Raw genomic sequence first — 25339 nt, forward strand, 5'->3', positions numbered from 1 at the left:
CAAGGCTGTGTTACATTATCAATTTGAAAAGAAGGAATAGAGGAATAAAATAACTAAATATACAGTAAAATAAAAATAAATTGGAAATGCCTCAAAAATACTTGGACAAGCTTTGCATTAGCCTTCCTCTATCTATCATATGTTCCCCCTCAATTATTACTTTTAGCAAAATCATCAAAACTATATTGTAAATAATGATAAATAGTTACTCTTATTTGTTTAAATATGTTTTTCTTACTTTTAGATTTATAATAATATTTCCTTGTACTTTTCATATTATACAAATTGATGTTATTTTTGATTCTAATATTTTCTGGTGCTCACTTTTGACTTGCACTGCACTTTTTATCACCTTCTGTTATTTTTAAACATGCTTTATAATGAACTTGAATTGACTGAAAAGTAAGCAAGCTCACTAATAGGCTACAATAACAACAATTACACATGCAGTATGAAATAAAATAAATGCGGCTTTAACTAAGATTGATAGATTTAATTACAAAAATAATTCTGAAATGTACAAATGCACTCACTAAACCGTTGATGGAAAATCTCCTTTAAGTGTTCCCAGTATATATTATAACATTGATGAAGTCAGTCCGAGCTTCTCACACCTCCCACAGTTTGGAATTCATCTGCCCATCAACGCGCTGCATGCTGGGTGTCCCCGCGTTTTCACACATGACTCTGTTACTTCTTACTTTAGAGTATATTTTCTCTAATTGGCATATCAATGTTTTTTCTTTTAGAGCCTCGTTGCGGTGTGGCCCCGGTGAGTGTCGAGCGGTCCGGCCCTCCAGACATAGAGAGGGGATCCACGTCCTGCCTTCCCCCAACCAATGACAATCCTCCTACACCGAGGGGAGGGGCTGACAGCGAGACGGAGAGCGATACTGACGACCCGTGAGTACAAAGAGGAGGGTTTTATCTCCTCTGGAGTTATAATGCTGTTTTTAATTTTAGGATGTTTTTTGCAAATTATTTTTTTTGGCACATAAGCGAACACATCTTAATCTTAGTAGCAGAATATCACAGTTTATTAATCACAAGGCTAATTAATATTGGTGCTTTAATGTTCAAAAAGCTCTTTATTTTTGCTGCCTGTGCTGCATCGCCACCCTTCGCCTGAAACCAGAGCTCAGTCTGCTCTGATTGGTAATCTCTGTTGTGAGCATAAAAGCATAAAAAGGCCTCTTATATCAAAAAATAAATCATGTTCACATTAGGGATGGGAATTTGAAAGCAAATGTATATTCAAATATTCGACCCCCAAAAAAACGGTTGACCGAAATGTACATATCCTATAAAAAAAAAAAATGTGGGAAAAATGTTGACAAAAAAAGAAAAGAAAATACTATAATAAGTATAGAAAACAAGTCAAATTTGTCAAATGTATTGAACTGGTGATCACAGTTTGAACAGTTGACAGCTATAGGCCTACAGCTTTCATGCTTAAAACACAACTTGGTTTTGAAATTAAAAAGGGATCATACACGGACAACATAACGGGTTAGGGTAACGTAACCCTATTACAACAGACATCACAACCTATAACAGGGCCTATCTACAGAATGCAGCTATTCAATACTCATTCTTCTTTAAGAATATGAGCATGTCTACTCAGGGAGAGGCGGGTGCGGAGACGATTTACAATCAGGCCAGCTGTAGAGAAGACCCTCTAAACTGGAATTTGGGCATAATATGAGGCTTGAGTCTGCGTGTAGGGAGCAGCCATATCATTAGCTAGAACTAGCTAGATCTGATGGATTTGGACATAAACGCACGAGAGGGACCGGTGAGCGGAGCAAAACACACCTTTAGACCTAATACATTTAGCTATGGCACTGTCGTATACATTGAATTATTCCATTTGATCAAATGTAATCAACTTAGGCCCCCCTCCCAAAAAAAAAAAAAATTACAATAGAGATATTCATAACTCATATTCTCATATTCGAATACCTGAATAATTTTGAATATTCGATGAATCGTTCCCATCCCTAGTTCACATGCAGTTGCAGTATTTTAAATCTGTCTGCGAGCCACATATACACTCCCTGACCTATTGAATTGGCCACACTTTTTTTCATTTGATTTTGGATTAAAGATTCTAGTTCATTAACATTACCTCTAGTCATTTGTTGATATGAATATCGTCAAAATCCCTACTTTGACTTCTCCAAGGATTTTTGGAGCCTCCCTTCAGAGTCATTATGTATATTTCCGAAATGATATGTATCAATTTTGAGAAGAAAAAAAGGAAACTAAATGTAATGCTAAATGTAATTTTCCTTAAACTTTCAGTATGGAGAAACAGAACAAAAACTAACCTTCTGTCCTTTAAAAAGTGCTACATTTAAATGTCTCCTGGTATGGCTCACAGAGACAACCGATAGTAACTGTAGACTATATTAGACGCAGTTTGTCTGTTGTTTGAATTGAAGACTCTCAAGGACGCTAAACTCAGAACAGGTGCACTGAAATTCACCTCTGACAGCTAAATTCTGAAGAAACAAACACCAACAAACAACTCTACTTCTACCAGCTGTATCAGTGTGTGTGTCTGGCAGGAGTTTTACAGTCTGTGCCTGTTCATTCCTCTCAGTCTCAGGCTGCGTCTGCTCTTTCAGAGTGACTCAGACGCTTCGTGGCTGTCTGGCTGGTGGTGTGGTTTTGAATTTCTCAGGGTCACTGTGCTCACAAAGGCCTCCATCACCCAAAGAAGAGCTTCAGCAATCTCCTCAATGCTGCAGTGCTTATACTGCTACGTCGAAATTGAGGGGACTAATGGCATAAATTAAAACAAGGTCGAGCAATTTAGACGTGAGCTCAATTTATTAGCTGTTTTACTCTGCTTTACCTATACATCAACACTTTGGGCATGCTTACAATCAAATACAAGAAGAACACAAACTTTTTAATTATTAAGTCCTTCACTCTGTTTGTATATTTTATATTACACACATGAGCACATGCACAGACAGGACCTATACACACAAAATGTGTATTTGTTTGTTGTACTGATTTTTATCTCTCAGTTCTAGGTTTGGGATAAAAAAAATTCTTTCATTTTTTGTAATTTAAAGAGTAGACACCTCAGGCAGAAATATTGTTTTTCATTCACTTGCCAATTTTGAGATTTGGGCTAATTTTGTATTTTTTCAATCTTGTGGAAAGAAAATATAAAAAATACACATAGCTTTTTATTTTATAACATCCTTTTATATGTATATCTTTTTGTTGAGTTGCCCCTTAATTCACTAAAGTTAGCATTGCATAATACCTTATTTGCATTTGAAAGAATAACATTTCAGAAAACCTCAAATTAAGACAATAAATGATTTGTGTCTAAGTAATTAATTGGTGAAGTTATATTTATTTATTAGATCCATTATTTTCGAAAATTATTTATATTATTAGTTTAATTATTTGCAAAAATGTATGGAGCTTTACTACACATTTCTTCAAAAGCCATTTTCTCAAAATCTCAAACCTTCATATCAGTAGCACTGATACATGGCACTTTCCAGTTTTATTCCTATCCTTATTATAAAGGGCTTTATTGAGGAATTATTATTCTATTATTATTTATAGAACAGAAAGACAGAAATGTAATTTTTTTATGACTGTTGACAGTATTTTCACCCCTTTGTGTATCACTATTTTTGCCCTTTTTGCTTATTGAATCTTTAATTAATAATGTAACTTGCCTTATATAATAAAAATGCATTTTAAAAGTAGACCAGAAGGCTAAAGGACGCTGTATTTATGTAGTCCACCTTGACACAGAGTTCAATGTCTATTAGCTGAAAGGTTCAGATGTTCTGTCTGCCACCTCACGGTTTCAAAAGGTTTTTCTAATGGTCATAACTTTTATGCTATCAATTTTAACAGTTTCCTTTTCATTTGAGACAAGAAACCTTAATCTATGTTTATTTACCATTGGTACATTAGTCTACTGCTGTGTTTCTCAGACTGCTGTAACACAATAGTAATCTTAACCCAGTTTGTAACAACATTTAATTGGTTCCCTTCATATAAGTTCGCTGTCTGGTTGCCTTTTCCTTAATACAATCAAATGGCGTGCAAGAAGACTGCAATTTAGTTGTAGAAAACAGGAGTTTCTTTGGAATTACCTGAATAAATACTTCACATGCTGAGTTAAACTACCAAGGCTGAATAGATATAGAAAAGTGTGTGAAATGAAAGGAAAATAAATTCAGGAAGACAGAAGGGAAAAACTGACCTAGTTTGCTGACATGTGACTTAGTTCTGGTTTACAACCCATCACATGTCTTTCTAATTTACTCTCAAGAGTAGACTCCACCCACATACATAGTGAGGTCACTATGTAACACTTGCCTTCTGTTGGCTGGCCCTCCAACACATTGTGTGATAGGCTAAGGGGTGGGACATATCTAAGTGGTTGACCAATCACAACAGTGCTGGCCAGCTAACCAATCAGAGCAGGCTGGGCTCTGGATTAGGCCCCGTCCACATGGACACGAAACGGGTTGTATCTGCTACAGTTCTCTATCGTATGGGCGGTTCGTCCACACGAGGCCGTAACGGAACCAGGGAAACGGAGCCCTCAAACGGTAACGGGTCCCAAGGTGGGTAGGTCTGCGGACCTAACGCTCTGGGGGGCCAAACAGCTCCGTGTGTACGCCCTATGCACCATAGCCCCACCTCTCCTGCTCACCCCCGCGTCACCCGCCTCATTGCTGATGTGTCTCGCCAACAACAACAACAACAACAGTGTTTCGAGTGTTTTGAGCCAGGTCCCGGTATCTTGCAGGACAGTGCACCCAGCAGGAGCCTCCAGCAGACCCCCCCGCACGGTTCCCTCGCCCCTTGGAAGAGGCGGAGAGGTGGGTGTTTTTCATCTGCTGGTGGACTACAGGGGAGAACGTCTTGCTCGGGAGCCAGGCTCAGAGTTAGTGGCAGTGGGTGCGGTGCACCTGCCTTTTACAGCAGGAGCACACGCTCGCCTAGGGAAGGGAGAAAAAGAGAAGCAGCAGCCGCCGAAACAGCCAGAGCCCTGCCTCTCCCCACCTCTGCTGCTCACCCCCGCGTCACCGCTGAATCCACTGCGGAGAATAAACAGAAGGGCAACCAGGCAACCATGGCAACCATGCTCGGGAGGTCTTATTCGCTGCTTTTGGTGTATTTTGTGGCGGAATTACAGCGCCACTTAGAGGCCCGGCATATGTACTACAGTATCTCCAGCGGGTCGAGCGGTCTCGTGTGGACGGACACGTTTCTTGAGCCGATACCGTGTGGACGGAAGACTTTTTATATCGAATTCGCTTCGTTCTCCATTTTGTCTCCGTGTAGATGCCACCTCCAGAGGGTGAAAAGAGGTGCTGCAGCACAGGCAGTATGAGAGGAAAAATAGCTTTTTGAACATTAAAGCATGTAAACATGTCACAGTAGAGGCAACAAAAATATATATGAACCTGAACATTTGCATAATATGGGCCCCTTTAATAAATAAGGAATAGTGTGTCTTGAATACCGCCTCTCACTCAGTAATTCCCCTTGATTTCCAGTCTTTTGGGGACCCATAGTTTAACTTTTGTCTCTGTGTGTGAATGCAGGTTTTCCCCGGGTGTGGCCAACGAGGCAACGCCCTCCTCTGGCCCCTTGAAGAGACGCACACAGTCCCTCAGCGCCCTGCCAAAGGATTTAGACAGGAAGGTCAGTCCACCATGCAGACAGATGGTAGAAAGGGCAAAAAGGTACAGAATTTTTTTTTTGATAAGAGGTTGGCTTATGGTGACCAAAAGTGACATCATCACATGTATTCGGTAAGATTCCTTAAGTCGTTGTGATAATTTTGCAATGCTTTTCACACATGCATGCCAAAAAAAGCATACTGATCAAGGCCAATAACTTGAATTAAAAAGTAAAATTATTAATTAGTTTCACTTATAAGTGTGTTACCATTTATTTGTTAGATGCTTTAGCAAATATACACTTGAGTAATGTTTTTTCAAGCTTAATCAAATTGTTTACAGTATATTCAACTTTATAACCTTCATTTGAATATTTTCTTCTAAATATATGATATATTAAAATATCAACTATCACAATATTTGTATCGAAACACCTTGATATTTATTTTGCAACAATATATGGGGGTTTACTATTGGTGCTTTTATAACATATTACCAGTTATGTATTTGATTAGCGATCATCAGTTATGTGGATGTATTGACATATATATATAATGACATAAAATAATGACGTAAAATGACATTGCTACTGTATTGCAGTAAACCAGGAAAACACAGCACATATGCAATATTTAAAGAGGATATCTAGTCCTATATCACAGTATCAATACAATACGATGTATTGCCCATCCCTATGCGGAGGTTCACAAATGAAGCTGAATACTTACCGTAATACCAAACTCTTTGTCCTCTGCAAACCCCAATCAGAGGGAGAAGGACCACATCCGCCGACCCATGAACGCATTCATGATCTTCAGTAAACGCCACAGGGCCCTGGTGCACCAGCGGCATCCCAACCAGGACAACCGCACCGTCAGCAAGATCCTGGGGGAGTGGTGGTACGCTCTGGGACCCAACGAGAAGCAGCAGTACCACGATCTGGCCTTCCAGGTAAACACGCTGTAAAATGATTTAAGTGTCTCTTTTTTCTGTTGGTTACTTCTTATAGAGTGGTGCAGTGACGAGTCCTAAAACCCGGAAGTGAGTTAGCATTTTACCACTACGTGTTCCCTCGCAATGGGATTTCTCCATAGGATTCTGGAAAATAGCTTGAAATAGGCTGTGGTTGACCAACACAATTTAAGAGGACGGCATCCACGTTTTGTTCTACCGACATTATAATACTCGAGCAGTTACCCACTGGGGATTTTTTTTAAGAAGTTTCTGTGTCCTGATANTTGACACACATTTAAGAGACGGATCACGTTTTGTTCTACGACATTATAATACATCAGCAGTTACCCCACTGGGGATTTTTTAAGAGTTTCTGTGTCTGATAAAACGATGGTTGTTAACAAGTGGCTGAATAGGACTACAGAAGTTGTCGAGGACGTTGTACCTCATTACACCGAACACGTAAACACTCCTCTAAGTTTGTTTTCCCTGTTCTGCTTGAAAGCACTGCTACGCTGACGACAACCAATTAATTCTGTCCTTTCCCCGCTCAGAGACCCAGGTCGTCGCAAGCATCTCTGCTTGTCTAGCAGACATCTCTCAGTGGATGTTTGCTCATCACCTCAAGCTCAACCTTGACAAGACTGAACTGCTTTTCCTTCCGGGAAAAGATTGTCCCACTCTTGACCTAACAATCAACATCGGCACCTCTGTTGTTTCCCCGACTCAGACTGCAAGGAATCTGGGTGTGATCCTAAATAACAAACTGTCCTTCACTGCAAACATCGCTGCTACAACCCGCTGCTGCAGATACACTCTTTACAACATCAGGAGGATACGTCCCCAGCTGACCCAGAAAGCAACGCAGGTTCTGGCCCAGGCTCTCGTCATCTCACGCCTAGACTACTGCAACTCCCTCCTGGCTGGTCTACCTGCATGTGCCATCCGACCTCTGCAGCTCATCCAGAATGCAGCGGCTCGCCTGGTCTTCAACCTTCCTACATTTTCCCACACCACGCCGCTCCTCCGCTCCCTTCATTGGCTTCCAGTAACTGCTAGAATCCACTTCAAGACAATGGTACTTGCGTACCATGCTGCGAATGGATCTGGCCCTTCCTACATCCAGGACATGGTTAAACCGTACACCCCAGCGCGTGCACTCCGCTCTGCATCAGCCAAACAGCTCGCTGCACCCGCACTGCGAGGGGGACCCAAGTTCCCATCACCAAAAACACGTGGGTTTGCTATCCTGGCTCCAAAATGGTGGAATGAGCTCCCCATTGAAATCAGGACAGCAGATAGCTTGCATATCTTCCCGGGGCAGACTGAAAACTCATCTCTTTAGACTCCACTTCGAGCGATAGAATTACTAACAAAGAACTGCTAACAAAGCACTTATATACTAATAAAGGACTGGCTTATCTATAGCCAGTTGAGTAGCACTTGAAATGTTTTAGCTCTATGAAACCTGATGTACTTATATGATTCTGTTTTCTTCAAGGTTGTATCTTCCTGGTCGAATGTACTTATTGTAAGTCGCTTTGGATAAAAGCGTCAGCTAAATGCAATGTAATGTAAAAGCAAGTACCTGCTTCTTGCAAACTGTTAAAACAAACGCTTCAACTTGTACCATTTTGAATCTGTATTTTTCAATATGGATCTTAAGTTGGCGTGACGTTGAAGTCGTGCTGCTGTTCTCGGCTGTAGTTCCTTTATAGCATAACGTTAGAATTTTGCTTATGGCGATTAGATTTATGATTTGAAAATTATAAAAATAGGATAGACATGTGGATATTATCTGGCTGAACAAAACGTGCATTTATCAAACAGGTTCGTTTTCCACAGACCTTATTTTGAGCTATTTTACCAAATCCTATGGAGAAATCCCATTGCTTTTTTGTCGAGGGAACCCATGCGCAGTTTACTTCCGGGTAAATACGTCATCCCTGCACTGCACCACTCTATTGCCATGCCAGATTAGTAAATCTTGAGCCATCATATCAGAGCTTTTTAATTTGAGACATCCAGCTTTATAAACAGCAGGTTGTCTTGCATCCACAACAAATAAAGACCCACTGCACCTCTTTATCCTCCTCCAGGTGAAAGAGGCCCACTTCAGAGCCCACCCAGACTGGAAGTGGTGCAACAAGGACCGCAGGAAGTCTCTGTCAGAGGGCCGTGGGACGCCAAAGGAGTCACGGGAGAGGAGCATGTCGGAGAGCATAGGTGTGTGTTTATTAGCATTGATTAACATTTACAAGCTAATGTAAAATATGCCATTTACAAGGTCTGAGAAAACACCAACTGCTTTGAAGGTTTTGTCAGTTATCCTGTTGAATATCAAGTCCAACAAAATCTACTGTATTATAAAACGTTATGCTGATTGAATTGAAGATTGCAGGCTGATGAAGTGTTGTTTTAGATTTTCTGTTTTATTGATTATAATGCGATGACACCTTTATATATATATTTATATATACAGTCTATGGATGACACACAACGATATTTTATCTTTGATCAGAGTCTTTCTCTTCTCCAGATCCCCATCCAGACGCTCAGGTGCTGCTGGAGGGGAAGGGGGGAGGCTCGGGCTGGCAAGGGGGATCAGAGCGTCGAGGGGGAATGTTCGGGGGGCAGTACTCCCGTCCCCGAGCCTTTTCCCAGAGTGCCGTGCACACCCTGGAGCAGACGGAGAGAGAGAGCGAACTGGAGAAGGTAGGCGGTTGTTAATCTGTAGCTCAAAGGCAGCAGAGAGACTCGGGAGATTTTACAATGTGCAGCAACATTTTGGAGATCGGGTTTTAATTTAACCTTAAAGCTAGAGAAATTAAAAATATTTTGCTTTAAGATTAGTCGAGTTTCATTCAAGCACTTAAAACTAGTTTATTACATTTAAGAAAAAATGCAGAAATGAAAAGCAACACCCAGCAATCCCCCAAAACACACAGACATGTGTGTGTGAGTGTGAAAGCAGACATGTGTCCTTCACACTGCAAAGCCTTCTAGTTGAACTCACAGAAAGAGTTCAATTGGACTCTCTGAATTCTTTGTGTGAGGGCTCGAGTTTATGCTGCTGAAGCTCTGGGGGAGCTCAGCCTCCAACTTCAAAGGTTCCACTTTCTACTTTTTTAGAGCCTTTGAAGGCTCTGTGGTGTTTGCTGCTTCGCTCCTAATCACAGAGGGATAGGCCTGCATGCTAGCTCTTTGTTTTGAAGGCATTCGTTTAATGCTGGTGGCGTAGCTGTATGCATGCTTTGATAATATTGCTTCTGTCTGATGTATTTTTTCTGATGTACTTGAAGGCTAACTTCAATTTTTCTATGTGTTTGTCTATTAGTCACTAATAGGGACCATAGGGGTTCATACTCTATTCTGACACGTCTCCATGCTTTAATGTTCAAAAAGCTCTTTACTGTTCTCATACTGCCTGTGCTGCAGCACCTCTTTTCACCCTCTGTCTGAAACCACAGCCCAGTCTGCTATGATTGGTTATCTGGCCAGCTCTGTTGTGATTAGTCAACCGCTTAGAGATGTTCCACCCCTTAACAAATGAATGTCAAATGGAGGCGTTTCAGGCAGGGGGTGATAGTGTGGGAGAGAAACTCCCTCTGAAGGGAACTTTGGGATGTAAGCCTTAGCAGACCATTTACACAAACCTATTTAACACGACAGGAAAGGGAAAACCCCAAAGCATATTAGGGCCTCCTTAAGTATTTAGAGAGAACTATGTAAACAGTCTCCGATGAAATGGCTTAGGACAATTCTGCACAGAAAGTGCTTGTTTTTTCCACTGACATGCTCAGATTTGTATTCCAAGTGTCTGAAACCTTATGGAAAGGCCCCTAAAGAGAAATAAAACATAATGTTTTACCTTTCGCTTGATCAGGTCTGTTTGTTCTTTGCTCATGTAACTTTTTGCCAGAAGACAATGGTGGAATGGTGGTGAGAATTGGAGGGAAGAGTGCTGGTTTATTTACAGGTACAGAAAGTGTAGCTTGGTGTTATCTGAAACATATTCAAAGTTATGGTTGTATTTGTAGCTGTTTGGATGCAATGAAAATGAAAGACTCTGTTTGACACAGTAACTAAAACATTTATTTCATTTTGAGACAGCTATAATAACAGCCTCAGCCTGACGGTGGCATAAAACCCTTTATAACGGCGTCCAAAAGTGCCCTGAACGAGAGCAATGCAGTGCTCTTACTCAATACTGGACCAATTTCATAAAGTGTTGTCCCCATTAGTGACTAAGACCAGAAGACATTGTAAAAGAAAGGGGTTCCAGGTTCAATTGTAAGACTGTTAACATTTTCTTTTTGTATTCATTTGTTATCAGGAGGGTGCGAGTTCTTTCCGGCACAGACCCCTCCCTCAGTCCATGTACCACGGCGAGGACGTGCCCAGCGACGATGAGCGTATGGTCATCTGTGAGGAAGAAGGAGACGATGATGTCATGGGTGAGTGAGATGAGCAGCACGGTGGTCTAGTGGTGGTTAGAGAGACTGTTGCATAACCACAAAGTCATCGTTTCAGTTCCCACAGCGATCACTGTGACTTAGAAAAAGACAATGAACATCAGCCTGATTCAGAATGACTGTCTGCTGAGCCTCAGCCTTGGGCTATTAAATCGCTAGTGTTAGAATAAAGCATAACAATAGCACATCATTGGCAATTTGGTGGTGATACTGGCGGTTTTTGAGGGCACTGATTGCAAATGAAATCAGTTCAAAGAAACAGTTGAAATTATATTGTGTGTTAAGTCGTCTTTTCTTAAATGTACTAACACTAACTTCTGATATCTGTGTCCCATCCTCAGATGACTCCTGTCCTGAAGGCTCCATTGATCTCAAGTGTAAAGAGAGAGTGACAGACAGTGATGAAGACGAACCAGATGGACAGGTAGCTGCAGAGATCATCATATAACTCGAGTTACTGTCCACACTGGACCTCAATTTGAGCGAGATTTTCAGTTTTTGGTCTGCTCACTATGTTACGGAGATGAACAAAGGAGTTCAATTGAGGCGTTTTAGGCAGTGTGTGGGACGGAAACTCCCTCTGGAGTGAACTTTGGGATTTTAGCCTTTGCAGACCATTTATATGCCCAAAAAGCTATATTACACACTACAGGAAAGGGAAAACCCCAAAAAGCATAATAGGGCCCCTTTAATGTAGCTCTGTTGGCTTGCTTTCGTGTTATAACTATCTCTTTTTCTCCAAACTGTGGGTGTGCTGGTCACACTTAGCATGAATAAGTACCTCATATAACCCCACTTTAAACAATTCAGCTCGTAACTTTATGTTTTTTATGAAGAAGAGAAAAACACTCCTTAGTAACTCTCCTATCTTTGATCTCTCTTTCTCTCCTCCCTCCAGCATAACTTCCAGCCAGTGGTTCGCTCCTCTCTCCCTTCTTCCTCTCCCCCCATCCTAACCTCAGCAAAAGGGAATGGAGAAGGAGGAGGAGGTGGTGAAGAGGGGTCTGAGAGGAACAGAAAGAGAGGTACAGACAGAGGAGAGGAGGGGAGCGAGGGAAGAGCCAAGAGAGAGGAAACAGCAGCAGGAGAAAGAGGTGTCTCCCCAACATCCAGCCCCAAGGCTTTGGCCCATCAGGGTGTGACCCAGGTCCTAGGAGCCGTCCGTGTGGCTCCCACTATGGTTACCAACGTGGTACGACCCATCGCCAGCACGCCCATCCCCATCGCCATCAAGCCAATAGAAGGATCCGCCACCCTCAGCTCAGTGCCTCAGGACAAGAAATCCACTCTCCTGATTGGAGGAGGAGGACCTCAGCTGCTGCCAATCACTGCAGGGGGTGGGTACCTGTCCTCATCCTCCTCCCCCGGTCCAGTCAGTGTCACTCCTATGGGGGGTCTGGTCACTAGTCTAGTTCTGGGAGGGTCCTTTCCCGTTGCCCAACCAGTTCAGCTCCTCGCCACTGAGCAGCCGCACGCACAAACCCCCCTCCCCGCCCTGCAGCCCCAGCTCCACCCCTCTGCCGCCACCTCCTCCCTGACACCCCCCGCCGGCCCCAAGCCGATAGCGCAGGCCCCCTACATCCTGCCTACCGAGAACCCCTCCTCCCCTCAACTCACCCACCAACAAATCCTCTCCCTGCCCACCAATGCCTCCCTGCCCAATGGCATGCACTCAGGGGTGGGACTGAGAGTTGCATCAGTCAGTCCCGGAACCAGAGGTGAGACAGAGAGCAACGATTGGCGGACAAAAAAACTAAAAAGCAGAGTTTTGACTTTGTGTTTTTACCATAAACTGTATATAAAGATGGTCTTCGTCCCACTGTACGAAGTCTTGTTCTGACGTAATATGGAACCAGAGTTTACGCAGTAATGAGTGGAGGACATGGAGCCACGGAATCAGGGTCCTGCCCAAACTCATCGCTAGCTTAGCACTACTGCTGCTTTTTTAGTGTGAGCAAACTAGCTGCTATATTAGCAACACGTTAGCTTAAAAGACGCTCAAACTAACTGTATCTTTATCAATACAATTACGAACAAATTGCAGGATGTCTTATTATATACTGTACACTCAGCATTGGTGTCTGAGAAACGTCATCTGTTATCACTGATATTGCCACAAAGCACTGGCTAACCTTTCTGTAAATTGAAGGTAGCGACATGATCAGTGATACTACAAGACGACAAGATCATGAACAGATTATTGTGTTAGAAACAGTCACGGTCTTGGTAGGATAACTTACTTCTCCTGTTGCAATTCTTATTTAGATTTCCTAAGAATCTTAATTCTTAAGATTAGCTGTCAATACTGAAGTCTCAAGCCATTCATATAGCATTAAACAACTAATTAAAATCAAATTAACACTTGAACATACAAATGTGATAAAAACGACATAAAAAGCAGTATTTTTGGAAAAACATTTTTGACCTGTACATTCTGACTTATTAGTTTAGCTCACGTCCTATCAGCTAACATGGAGGAAATAAAGACTGCAGCAGCCAGAGGGGGATTGAGATGCTTTGGCTTCACTTTTAAGTTATGTCATCCATCTTTATATACAGTTTAACGGGTCCACTGACAAATGTTCTTTTAGCTGTAGTTCCCTTATTAATCATCTCTTCCGGAAGCTCTCAAAATGGATTTGATTGGCTTACATAAACGGGAGATAAATGATTGACAGGAGAAATACTGTTGACATGAGTATGAGCGCCTGCCGCCCACCCGTGCCTTAATCACTCACTATTCATACTGAAGCACATTGTTCCCCCTCGTTATCAGAGAGGAATTTCACTATTATCAGCCTCTGAAATGCCGCCGCCCACCCGTCCCTCCTGTGCTGTCCTAACCTCACCCCTTTTGGCTCGATTCATCCGTTTCTCACGCTGAGTGTTTTAATTCCCTCTCTCCTTCTCACTCATTAGTTCAAACCCAGTCGCCGGGTTTGCCGAGCAAGATGTTGGTTCCCATGGCAACAGTGAGATCAGGATCTACTCCTCCTCATCCCTCCATTTCCCTGGTCGCTCCGCCTCTTCCTGTGCAGAACGGCGCCGCCACAGGAAACAAGGTGAGGATGTCAACAGGTTCATTGAAACAAGTGTCAACAGCGTAAAATATAAATAGACGCCACCTTGTTTGCTGACAGGCAACAAGGTGGGTAAATCCACAACGGCATCAGCAGCATTTAAACAAGGCATGATGGGAACTAAGTGGATTTATGCTCATGTTTTACTGCCACCTGCTGCACTCTTTACCTACTTCTCATTGGTCAGATTTGGAATTGAAATTGTTGAACCAAAAATACAAAAATGTTTCTGGTAAGAGCTTATTCAATATAATGATTTGCTTTAAATCTCATCATATAAATATGAATTGATTAATTGTGACTTTTTGAATGTTAGACAGATAAACCCAAGCATTTAATGACTTTAATATCCTGATTAATGCATTTTATATCCTTAATTGATATACTTTATATTAGATATAGCACAGCATATAGAGCGCTGCTATTAATCATACTATGTCACGTTATCTCATAACATGTCACTTGACTTACTTGGTCTGGAATAGTTATTACTTGTATAGTTTCTATCATAGGGCTCGTGTCCACATGGCTCCTTTTTCTGAGCGCCACTGTCTTTTTTTGGCCTTTTATTTCAGTTTTTTTGATACAACACCTGAACTCCACTCTAGGGATCAAAAAAGACTATCAATCTCTCTGAACTACTCTTTTTTCCTCTTATCCTTAATAATGAATCTATTAATCAAACCAATTAATGAAAGTGAAATTAAAGTGTTTGGTAGTTGCAGCGCTTCTGTTGTGCTGCGTTTTATTCAGGAGGGACCCGTTTCTACAATAAAGTGCTACACTTGTTCTGAAGTCATAAAAGCACATTTGATATTTATAAGTTTGTCTCACTGGATACATAACACATTCATGATTAAATACCAGATGTTTTTCCTCTGAAGATTCAGGGTCTATTTTGAGATGAGTTGGTGAGAAAACCCTTTTGTTTGTGTGTTCCCCCCTACAGATCATCCAGATCGCTCCCATGCCTGTGGTGCAGACCAGCGTTCACCCTGGCGGCGCAGCAGCTGTGCACTCAGGGAGCCCTTTTCCTGTTTCTGTGGCGACGGTGATGACTCCCGGTGCAGCGCCCCCACAGACAGTGCTTCTGACCTCTCCACCCACCAGGTCACTAACACCTGAAACACAACAACTTATACACTTTTATTTCCCTTACCTAGGGCTTGGAGCTGGTTTAACAGCATTTAAAGATGCTGTGAGATTCCATCTCTGCCAGGTCCTTAAGGTTGTTATACTAAATGTAAAGTGAATGTAGATAAAGAAAGGTAACTCTTTGGACTCATGTCACACTCCCTTTGAGCAATGGGACATATAATACATAAAGTTGAGAAAGGTGGGGAAAAATATATATGGCCATTTGGTCACACTGTTGAAATAGAAAATGGGATTATAGATAATAGATTAAACTGGGCGGATTTTAATCAACAACAATTTCTGTAGTAGCCTTTAGTAATATTTTTTAACAAAAATTCCCAAAACTGATCTATTTCATCTTCTTATATATGTTTATTAGTTTCCTTAAACTGAATATCTTCAGGTTTTAGTTTGTTAAAAATAAATGCAAAAAAGTATAGAGCAGTTCATAAAAAATTGAGCTAGTTCATAAAAAAATCGCATAAAGTGTTTTAAATTATTTTCTGCCACCAAATCTGAAAACCTAACTATGGATCAATCGAGAACATTTTTTCAACTTGCATATATGCAAGTATATATTTGATCCCTCATGTTCCTATCCTGTAACATAAAAAAAATAATTTGGAGATGAAAATGTGTGGTTAAGCTAACTTCAAAGTGCTTAAATGTGTCTCTAAATAAACGTTATGAACTCTGTATTATACTCAGCTTTATCCAGCTCCACACTCATTGTTCCTCTCTCCTTTAGGATCACATATGTCCAGTCTGGTCCAGGAGTAACCCAGGCAACACCCCAACAGGCCACTCCCCCTCTTGGCTCTGCGTATCTTCAATCATCCCTGGCGACCCTGGGCTTCACCGCCATCGCCCCGGTCGGGTTAACTCTGGTTCAGCCTCCACTGTTAGCTCAAGCCCCGCCCCTCAGCTGTCAATCACAGACCCCTCCAGTTCAGGCCTCAGCAACTGCTGGTCGTCAGGTAAAGAGGAGCGAATCACAGAGTGTGTATTAGTGTCAAAAGAAGATAAGAGTGTTACATTAGATACTTTTATTATACTTTATATTTGAGTTTTTATTTTCAGTCCAAAGGCTGAGGTATTTTGTTTTCTTTCTTCTTGTTCTTAGTTTACCAGTAGTGTAAACAAATCCTTATTAAAATATTTTGCTTCAAAGATTTTGAATGTTGTCATTAGCACATGCTGTTCCAAAGGGCAGCAGGATTAATATTATAAAGTCATAAATACATTACTTTTGAAAAAATAAGAAAATGACTCTAAGCAACTAAGGAAATACGGCTGTGACGTTTGACCTCTACACTAACTTCTATGTTTTTACAAAACAGAAAGATGGAATATTCAACCATAAAAATAAGTTTACTATTTCTAAGAAAAGATAAATGTTTACCAAAGAAGTAATTTATATATTTGACTCGATTTCCACTTATCCCACTGGTTTAGATTACCGTCTAATGACACGTTCACTGTTGGCCTGTTACACCCCTTTTTGAAGGTAACACACAAAAAGTGTTGTTTACTGACATGCTTCCTCTCCATCAGGTACTAACTGCCATCTACCCTGCACCACCCGCTTCTCTGCCTACTGGGGTGGTCTCTGTAGCTCCCGCACCACCCGCAGTGGCCCCCGCGGCCCAGGACGTGATGGACCCTTCCTCCCCGTTACAGACGGGGGTGCAGGGTTCAGCGGCGGTGACCCTTCAGCCTTACGAGGCGGTGAAGGTGAAGGTGGAGGTGAAGAAGGAGAACCTGCTGGATGGTCCGCCTGAAGATGGAGGACAGGAGTTATCAAGCTTAGCTGCCAGTTCCTTATTGACTATTTATGAAACAGCAGGTAACACTCCACTGGTTGGTTTGGGGTTCAGTGTTCAAAAAGGAAAAATGTCACCTATTTAGACTTACTGATCTGAATCACAATATTACAGGGAATTAACATTTTTTAAACATTAATCACTTTATCAGAGAAAAATATATTATAATAAGGCTCTGTACCAAACATGGATTTGTCTGTAGAATAAAAATTTTGTTTTACATATTTAGCTTTTACCAAATATTGTACTAGTGGCGATTTCCATAAAATGTAGATTAACTGTGCAGCCCTAAGTGTCGAAATAAGATATCAAGATATTGTTTAAACATACAGTGACATTTGTTTTTCTCAATATCACCAAGCCCCAATAGGGTTTAATTAAGGAGCTGTATACGACACTCCATTCTTCTACCTGTAAGACAATATCAATAACTATGCGGGTTTTAAGCTATTAGAGTCTGTATTGGACCCTTGTGAAATATAGATATCGGTTTTCACATCATCAAGATTGCAAAACATATGGAAGATTAAATATTGTCAAAATTGTCAATTATGGGAATACATTTTTCCTTACATTGAATGTAAACACATTTGCAGTATTTGAATATCATAGTCTGAAATGATCTGTATCTGTTCCAGTTAAAAAAGAGGAGGACGTCGGTCGGTACATCAAAGAAGAGTACCTCAGCAAAGAGGTGAGACATCAAGATTAGATAACCTTTTCTAGAAACCTCTCTAAGGAAGTCGAAGAACTACTGTGGATCGTACAATTACACAACTGTGCAAGAATACACTAGAATGTCTTTTTCTTGGTGGTTTTTATCCGTTTTTTCAAATAAACTTTGCAGACTACTTGCATGCACAAAAACATATCCTGTATAACACACTCCAGGAAAGGTAGAACCCTGAAAAAGCATGATAGGGCCTCTTTAAACTCTCTCCCTCTCCCTCCAGGCTGGACCTCGCACCCCTCCTCCTCCACCCCCGTTTGGGACCCCCCTCCCTCCCCCTGCGGAAAGAGAGCCCCCCTCTTCCTCAAAGAAGACCAAGTTCAGACCCCCGCCGCTCAAAAAGACACCGGACTCTCACGAAAAGTAAGTGGGAAAAGAAGTGGCACTAGCAGGGTACAGGTCTGAGGGAATGAGTCCTTCCACTTTGTATTGAATCAAATATACAGTGAGTGCTCGTAAATGAGGAATTGAGAAGTTAAGTGCTTTGTTATCACTCAAACCCAGCCTCGTCTTTGACTGTAAGACAAGCTTTTATTAAAGTCCGGAGCCATCCTCTCTTATCAGACTCAAGTTATTGCTCTCGTGTAATCCGTGCCAAACGCAAAATACAACAAAGTCTGCCTGCTCCTTCTGTCTTTCTGCTCGTGGTAAGACTTTGTTCTCTCTATTTTAACAGTTTTCACTTTCTCCAGCACATAACAGTAGCATATCTTAGTGTGTGAAGCAGCTTGAGGATGACATGACAAGCACCCTGGACAGGACTCAGATTTTCACACATTGTGGCATCTAGTCTTTTGACCAAACCTCCAACTCCACAAAATGATGGTGGAAACTCTTTGTGTGCTGAATGTGAGTGGGCAGAGCGCTCACTCTTTATATCCTTTATTTAGACACTTGGAAAGTGGTTGGGGAAGCCACAAAGAAGAGAGAGCTCTGGCGGATTTAGCCCTGAGGCTTGAGGAATGTGCATCCGTTCCTGGATGTTTTAAACAGCAACGGCCCGGGCTGGGGACTGACACCATCTCTGTGTTCTCTGTGTGCAGGGTCTTGTCGGAGACGTACTTCGAGGAGCGTTTTGCTGAGCTCCCAGAGTTTAACCCAGAGGAAGTCCTGCCTTCGCCCACTCTGCAGAGCCTGGCCACCTCGCCGAGAGCCATCCTGGGGAGCTACCGCAGGAAGAGACGCAACTCCACCGGTGAGAAGACGAAAAAGAGAGGCTCTCTTTGATCCAGTGGTGGAGGAAATACATAGATCTTTAAGTAAAAGTGCCGATACCACAGCAAAAATACTCTTTCAGTAAAAGTCCTACATTCCAAACCTTTTTGAAGTAAAAGTTTGTAGGTATGATCAGCAACATTAACTTTAAAGGTGGGGTAGGTCATTTTGGAGAAACCAGCTCGAGTGCGCTAGAATTTGAAAATACACAGCTGGAAAAAATCTGCCACTTCCTTACAGAGCCCCTCCTCCAACACACACTAACGCGCACATGACCAATGAGGGCACGAGATAAGTTTGTGCACAGAGAAGGCTGACAGGCAGGTAGGCCATCCAGTCATCTGGCTAAAATGATTGGTCGTGCTTTTTACAGTACTACGGCTTCCACAGATGACATTTTTTTTATGGATTTTTTGTCAAAACACTTAAGATATTTATTGCTATCGGGATGTTAAGAGCATTCCATGGAATATAACAACAAGTGTATCTCGAGCCGGTTTCCCAAGCTTACCTACCCCACCTTCAAGTATCAAAGGTAAAAGTAGTCATTGAGCTGTAAAATGTTCCTTATAAGGGCTTAACTGTTATTTATGATGCTTCTGTGTTAATATTACATTACAGTACATGTCATTAAGCTGGCACTTGTTTCCAAAGTGACTTACATACACTTCAATACCATAGACATGCCTACAGAACCAGTTAGGGTTAATTATTTTAGGGACACTTTGGCATGCTGTGTGCACTGGTTTTGGTTCGAACCACCGACCCTCTGCTTGGTATAGGCCCATTTACAACCTGCGCCACAGCCAAATGACTGCATGTGTATGCTGTGTTTAAATGCTGTAGATGTAGAAGTTCTGATTTTAATTGAATGTAGTACTGGGGAGTTTAATCGACAGCAGTGCTTCATGTTCAATAACATCATCACAGTTGCTTTGTCTCTGTCTCTAAAAAGTAAATTTTGTAGAAAAACTGCCTTTTTTCTGCTTTGTGACGTAGCACTTCAGCTTATCCAAGAAGCTTTTAAATAGTTTATTTATCTTAATAAGTAGGATAATTGTATAAACACAGAGGAAAACTTCCTTCAGTTCAAATCTAATTTGAACCTATGTGGATATCACTGAACAGGAAGGGTATACAAATGTATAATCTAAAATGTACTTGTAGTGTAAACTGTAGTGGAGTATTAATTATAATATTGCATTAAATGGAAATACTCAAGTAAAGTACATCTAACTTTTATTTTCTGCTCAAGTTCAGTACTTAAGTTAATAATAAATACATAACAAATAAGTAACATTTTCAACAGCCTTTTTTAAATCTAATTTGAAATTAAGAATATTTGTATCGCATTGCATTTCTGTACCCTGCTTTATTCTGAATTCTTCTTTTCCTCCATATTCCCCTTCTCCACCCTCCAAATGTCATGTGTTCAGAGCTGGAGGTGACAGCAGAAGAGCCCAGCTCCCCGAGGAGGAAGACCCGCCGTCTCTCCAGCTGCAGCTCGGAGCCCAACACCCCCAAGAGCGCCGCCAAGTGTGAGGGAGAGTTCTTCACCTTCGACAGAGCAGGTACGGCAGGCACATCGGGGGCAGCAGCTGCACACCTGCATCACACGGTGCATTGAGAGTGACATGGTGTGTTCCTTCTTCATGCAGGTACAGAAGGAGAGGATCTGCTTGGAGATCTGGACCGGGTCCCCTACTCGTCTCTGCGCAGAACTCTGGATCAGCGCCGGGCCCTGGTCATGCAGCTGTTTCAGGAACATGGCTTCTTTCCCTCAGGTAAACATAGATAGGACAGGAAGTCATGGTAAAAACTGAGACAGAGATTTCATATTGTGAATGTTTAAAACTATGCAGCCAAGATTTATATAGGGTCTGTTCCTTTATTCCTGCTGAAACAGTAACACTTACATAATGCAAATTATTACACAAACAGCTTTACAACTTTCTAATTGGAGAACATCCATTATATCAAAACTTCCAAACAACCTACTAATGCAGGTTGGAATTAAAAGAAACTTCACAATAATTACATAACATTTTATTTCGCTGAAGCTTTTTAAAAGTGTAATTAACCATGAAAAATATTAACTCTGAACAGCAAGAAACCTGCAAGTACATTTGCTACAAATAAGTACTGGTGCATTAGTCTTAATTTACCTAAACCTAAATAAATCCACACTTAATTATTATAATAATAATATTTTATAATATTTCACATTATCAAAAAATATATAAGTGACAAATGTAAAGACAATTTTGGTAGGTTGACAGGGCTCTTTGTAGCATTTTTTCCCACCTCATTTGATCAGGATAACCAGAAATAGAAACTGGTTTAAAAACACATTCAAGGAATTTGCCTTGGTGTATATGGTGCATACATAAACAAAGTTAAAGAAGATACATTGTCATAAAAGTACAAAAATATAAAATGATTATAAAAATCTATAAAAAAACTATTATAACATTTAAAATATAGAGAAATATTTAAATGAAATATAAATATACCAAAAAACTGTGTGTTATTACAAAATATGTGCAGTATTGGTATGAAAAGTGGAGAGCTGTGCAGATATAAGAAGAGGTAGCTTTGTGTACAAATGCGAAAAAAGTTCAGAGGGTTGTGCAGGACTGACAGTATTTAAATGAACACGATATTGTTGTTATTTTGTATATAATAGTGTATTTTGTTATTTATACTATTTTGTTGTTAAACTCAGATATACCTGAATCGTTCATTTTTTAATGAAACGCAAAACTGCTCAAATAAATGATACTGCACATGCAATCTGTAGCAATTACTGCCTTTATCAGTGACTTACAGGATATATGGTTATACAAGTACACTTTTTTAATTGATCATATACACAACAAACACATAAGAGCAGTTGTAGGCAATAAAAAAGTCTCAGGCTCCAGGAATCAATACTAATTAAATAAGTTTATAAAAGATAAGGAAGATGATGCAATTAAAAAGAAATGGGACTCTTTTTAATGCATTATGTCAAATATATATGACTTGATATCCTACACTGTTTATATCACCTGCTCTATCTCCTTCCAGCTCAGGCCACAGCTGCCTTCCAGGCACGTTACTCGGACACCTTCCCGTCCAAGGTGTGTCTGCAGCTGAAGATCCGCGAGGTCCGTCAGAAGATCATGCAGACGGCCACACCCGGGACCCTGGAGCTCGGAGTGTTAGCGGGGCTGGCTGAAGTGAGCCCCACCCCGCCCCACAGCTCCTCTTTCAATCAATCAGCGCGGGAGGAGGGAGGGGCGGAGCAGCACCGAGACAAAGGCCGGAATCCAGAGGGGCCGAAAAGCGAAGGATTGTAAAGCGGTAGAGGATGACAAGGTGGAAACATCCAGGAAAAGAAGAAGAGAGAGGAGTGTGTCATCCCCGCAGAATGTTCTTGTATGTGTTGAGTACTGTTAATGGCTCCAGCGGGATCCGTTCTTTTGGCACTTATCTCCACCAGACCTGGGAGCAAATACATTTGACTATGGTCACAAATATTCAAACTACTCAAGGTGCGCTTGATTCGTCTTATTAGACTTTTTTATAATTTTTAAAAAGCCTCAAAAGGGGACAAATCATTTGCAAGTCCTGACGAGTCAAATGCTTCTTGTAGTTTCCTTTTTTCCCCCTAAGTATCCAGAATATATTCAGTTGGCCCAGGTCTGCTCTCAGCACATTTGTACAGTAGTTTTTAGTATGAAACTCACACAAACACTGGTGCATATGTAATCTCCAGCATGCACATGATCCCACATACACACACATGCACACACACCCTTACCAAATCAGACTGTTACTCTTGGTCGGCAGTCCCCGGGAGCAGCCACCAAGGACCATGACACAGAAAGGCACTTTGTCACTTATCGTGGAGATGCAGTTTGCTGTTGCCAGCCAGACAGCCAGCCAGCCCTCAGATGCCATTGACTCGACCTCCTTCTCGCCCTTCCACTCCTCAGCACAGTGGTTGGGACGCAAACACAACCCCAACGACCTCCACTGATATTCCACAGCCCCTCGATGCTGCAAGACAGACAGCACACACACATATACAGTACAAATACACACACGCAGTGCATGGACACATATGTGCAGTGTGAGCACTCGTACAAGAAATCGTCAACCCTGGTCTGACCAAGCCATCGGCCTGCACAGTTTTTTGTGATTGTAGTGAGAAGAGAAACTGACAGCATGACATCTTTTTGCTCCTGGAAAACAAAGAGAAGGCTGGAGTTGCGATGTAGTGTGACCAATCTTTGCACCTTCAGTTATTGCCATTATGAAAGACACAGTCGTCGTTGGCAGGAGCTGATCATATATATATATATATATATATATATATGTCTGTATGTCTGTTGGGGTTCCCTTCCCCAACAGCTTGTGCGAACAGGCACCGTAAAGAGATTATGTAAAGACTATTGGTTGTGAGGCTTTGAAGAATCTACGTTAAGTTGGACGGGCTCCCGACAGAGCGCAGAGAAAAAGACAGAAGATGAAGAAGAACCTGGATGATGCTCATTGGACGGAAGATTCATATTCCACCTATAGGAAGACAGATATTAATAGTGAATAAGGACATGACAAGCTTTCCAACAGAGATAAAAAAGTAGAAATGTAACCAAACTTCTCTGAATCTCCCAGTGGATATAATGTTGCTTTCTCTTGTTATCGTTGCCGTGGAAATAACCAGTTTTACCGTGGCCTGTTTTTCTCTTGTGGCTCTATTGTGTTTCTTCTCCGGCATAAAAAAATCACAAAAAAAAAACTCTGGACAAAGACGGGGGACATAATCAGTCTGCGCCCCCACAATTTTAATTGTACCTGGGGCGGTTCTCACCCCCCCCCCTCCTTTCCCAATATCTCTTCTCTTCGATTTCTCACCAGACAAAGAATTGGGGGAGCAGGGGGCGTTTGTCGTTTTGTAAAAACGTTGAAATCAGGTGTTTGCACAATTCGTGTGGCCCTTCTAGCCGCAAGTTAAATCAGGAAAGTATTGTTTTTAGAGATTGTTATAGTAGTTAAAATAATAACCTTGTTCCGTATGTTATCAACCACCTTATTCCTCCTTACTCTTTTTCCCCTCCTCTCCTCCCCTCCCCATTTTACCTCCCTTGACCCCTCAAGTGTTGTTAGAAAGTGCCCTTAAGCACTGGTCCCGGGTCAAGCGCTATGTAGCTCAGGATGGTTCTGGTTAGGGTTAGTTCAGGGAAAGCAGATCCTAGACCAGCCCTGGAGGGCAGTCTCTGGAGCCCTCCCCTCTTCCCTCTCTTCTCAACACTTTATCCTTTCCCGTCGAATGGTGCAATAGGACATTTATTTTTTTGGAAATGGGTGGGTTATTTTGTTTGGGGAAAGGCTCTGTGCCATAGATATTAAAACCAGTGCAGTCAGTCAGTGAGAGGAATGAGCTGTTGTGATACTGTCTTTAACTATGGTATAAAACAAAAAAAGAATCACGCAATTGTTGTTATTGTCAAAGAGATAGAGTATAACTTACTAAAAGTCAAAGACAATTTTTGAATAGCACTTTTTGGCTCTTTGCCTCGGTGAAGAGTGGGGGTAGTTATTATCATGGGTATCTCTTTTATTTCTCTGTATACAGTTGGATGTGTGAAAAAATATATATACCGGTATTTCCATATATGTGCATTTAGGTCTGTGTTTGGGTGTGTGTGTGTGTGTATGTGTGTTTTGGCACATGCGGGTAGTGTGTTAACACAACCGACCTCTTGTTCTTTCTCCACACTGCAAGATCATCAAAAGTATATTTTTCATTGTATTCTTCATTATATATTCTACAATAGAGACAGTATTTTTATAGTCACCATGACTATTTTGTCCGCCATCTTGACTGTTATCAAACCCAGTTGATTCAGGATATATATAAAATATATATTCAGGATACTATAAATACATATATATAAATACACACAGGTAATAGAGGACTATCAATTTGGGGGTTAGGGCTTTAAAGTGTCCATCTGCATGCATGTGAAATCCCATGCACACATGCACACACCCACCAAGACATATGTGCATACACACACTTGTATGTGTGTACACTGTATGATTGTGCTTAAAAATAAACTGTCCTTACTTTGGAGAAGGAATTTTAGGATGAGCGATGTGAGTGTTATCTCATAAGCAGGCATGTTGACCATGTGCAATATTTCTAAACAACAACAAAAAAACTAAATATTGAAAATATTAAAGTTCTAACACAATG

The 25339-nt window shown here is 41.3% G+C and overlaps 1 protein-coding gene across 1 annotated transcript; it reads left to right on the plus strand.

The window, feature by feature from the left end:
- The first annotated feature begins 588 nt into the window (after positions 1-588).
- Positions 589-25339, plus strand: LOC104949652 (protein capicua homolog). Its single transcript, XM_010776043.1, has 19 exons — positions 589-661; positions 750-903; positions 5601-5700; positions 6447-6629; positions 8732-8858; positions 9172-9347; positions 10969-11089; positions 11449-11531; positions 12006-12825; positions 14027-14169; positions 15137-15297; positions 16073-16301; positions 16879-17170; positions 17786-17841; positions 18101-18240; positions 18921-19072; positions 20529-20663; positions 20751-20876; positions 22162-25339. The coding sequence occupies exons 1-19, from the start codon at positions 589-591 to the stop codon at positions 22431-22433; spliced, it is 3543 nt and encodes a 1180-aa protein (XP_010774345.1). The 3' UTR covers positions 22434-25339.

This window comes from Notothenia coriiceps, unplaced genomic scaffold, assembly GCF_000735185.1.
Source record: "Notothenia coriiceps isolate Sejong01 unplaced genomic scaffold, NC01 NC01_scaffold00016675, whole genome shotgun sequence".
NCBI classification, from domain to species: Eukaryota; Metazoa; Chordata; class Actinopteri; order Perciformes; family Nototheniidae; genus Notothenia; species Notothenia coriiceps.

Excerpts from the sequence above, each read along its gene's own strand:
- LOC104949652 (XM_010776043.1), top strand. The coding sequence starts at position 589 with ATGAAGTCAGTCCGAGCTTCTCACACCTCCCACAGTTTGGAATTCATC. Across the intron at positions 15,298-16,072 it reads CTGACCTCTCCACCCACCAG|GATCACATATGTCCAGTCTG; the intron begins GTCACTAACACC and ends TCTCTCCTTTAG. Across the intron at positions 17,842-18,100 it reads AAGAGTACCTCAGCAAAGAG|GCTGGACCTCGCACCCCTCC; the intron begins GTGAGACATCAA and ends CTCTCCCTCCAG.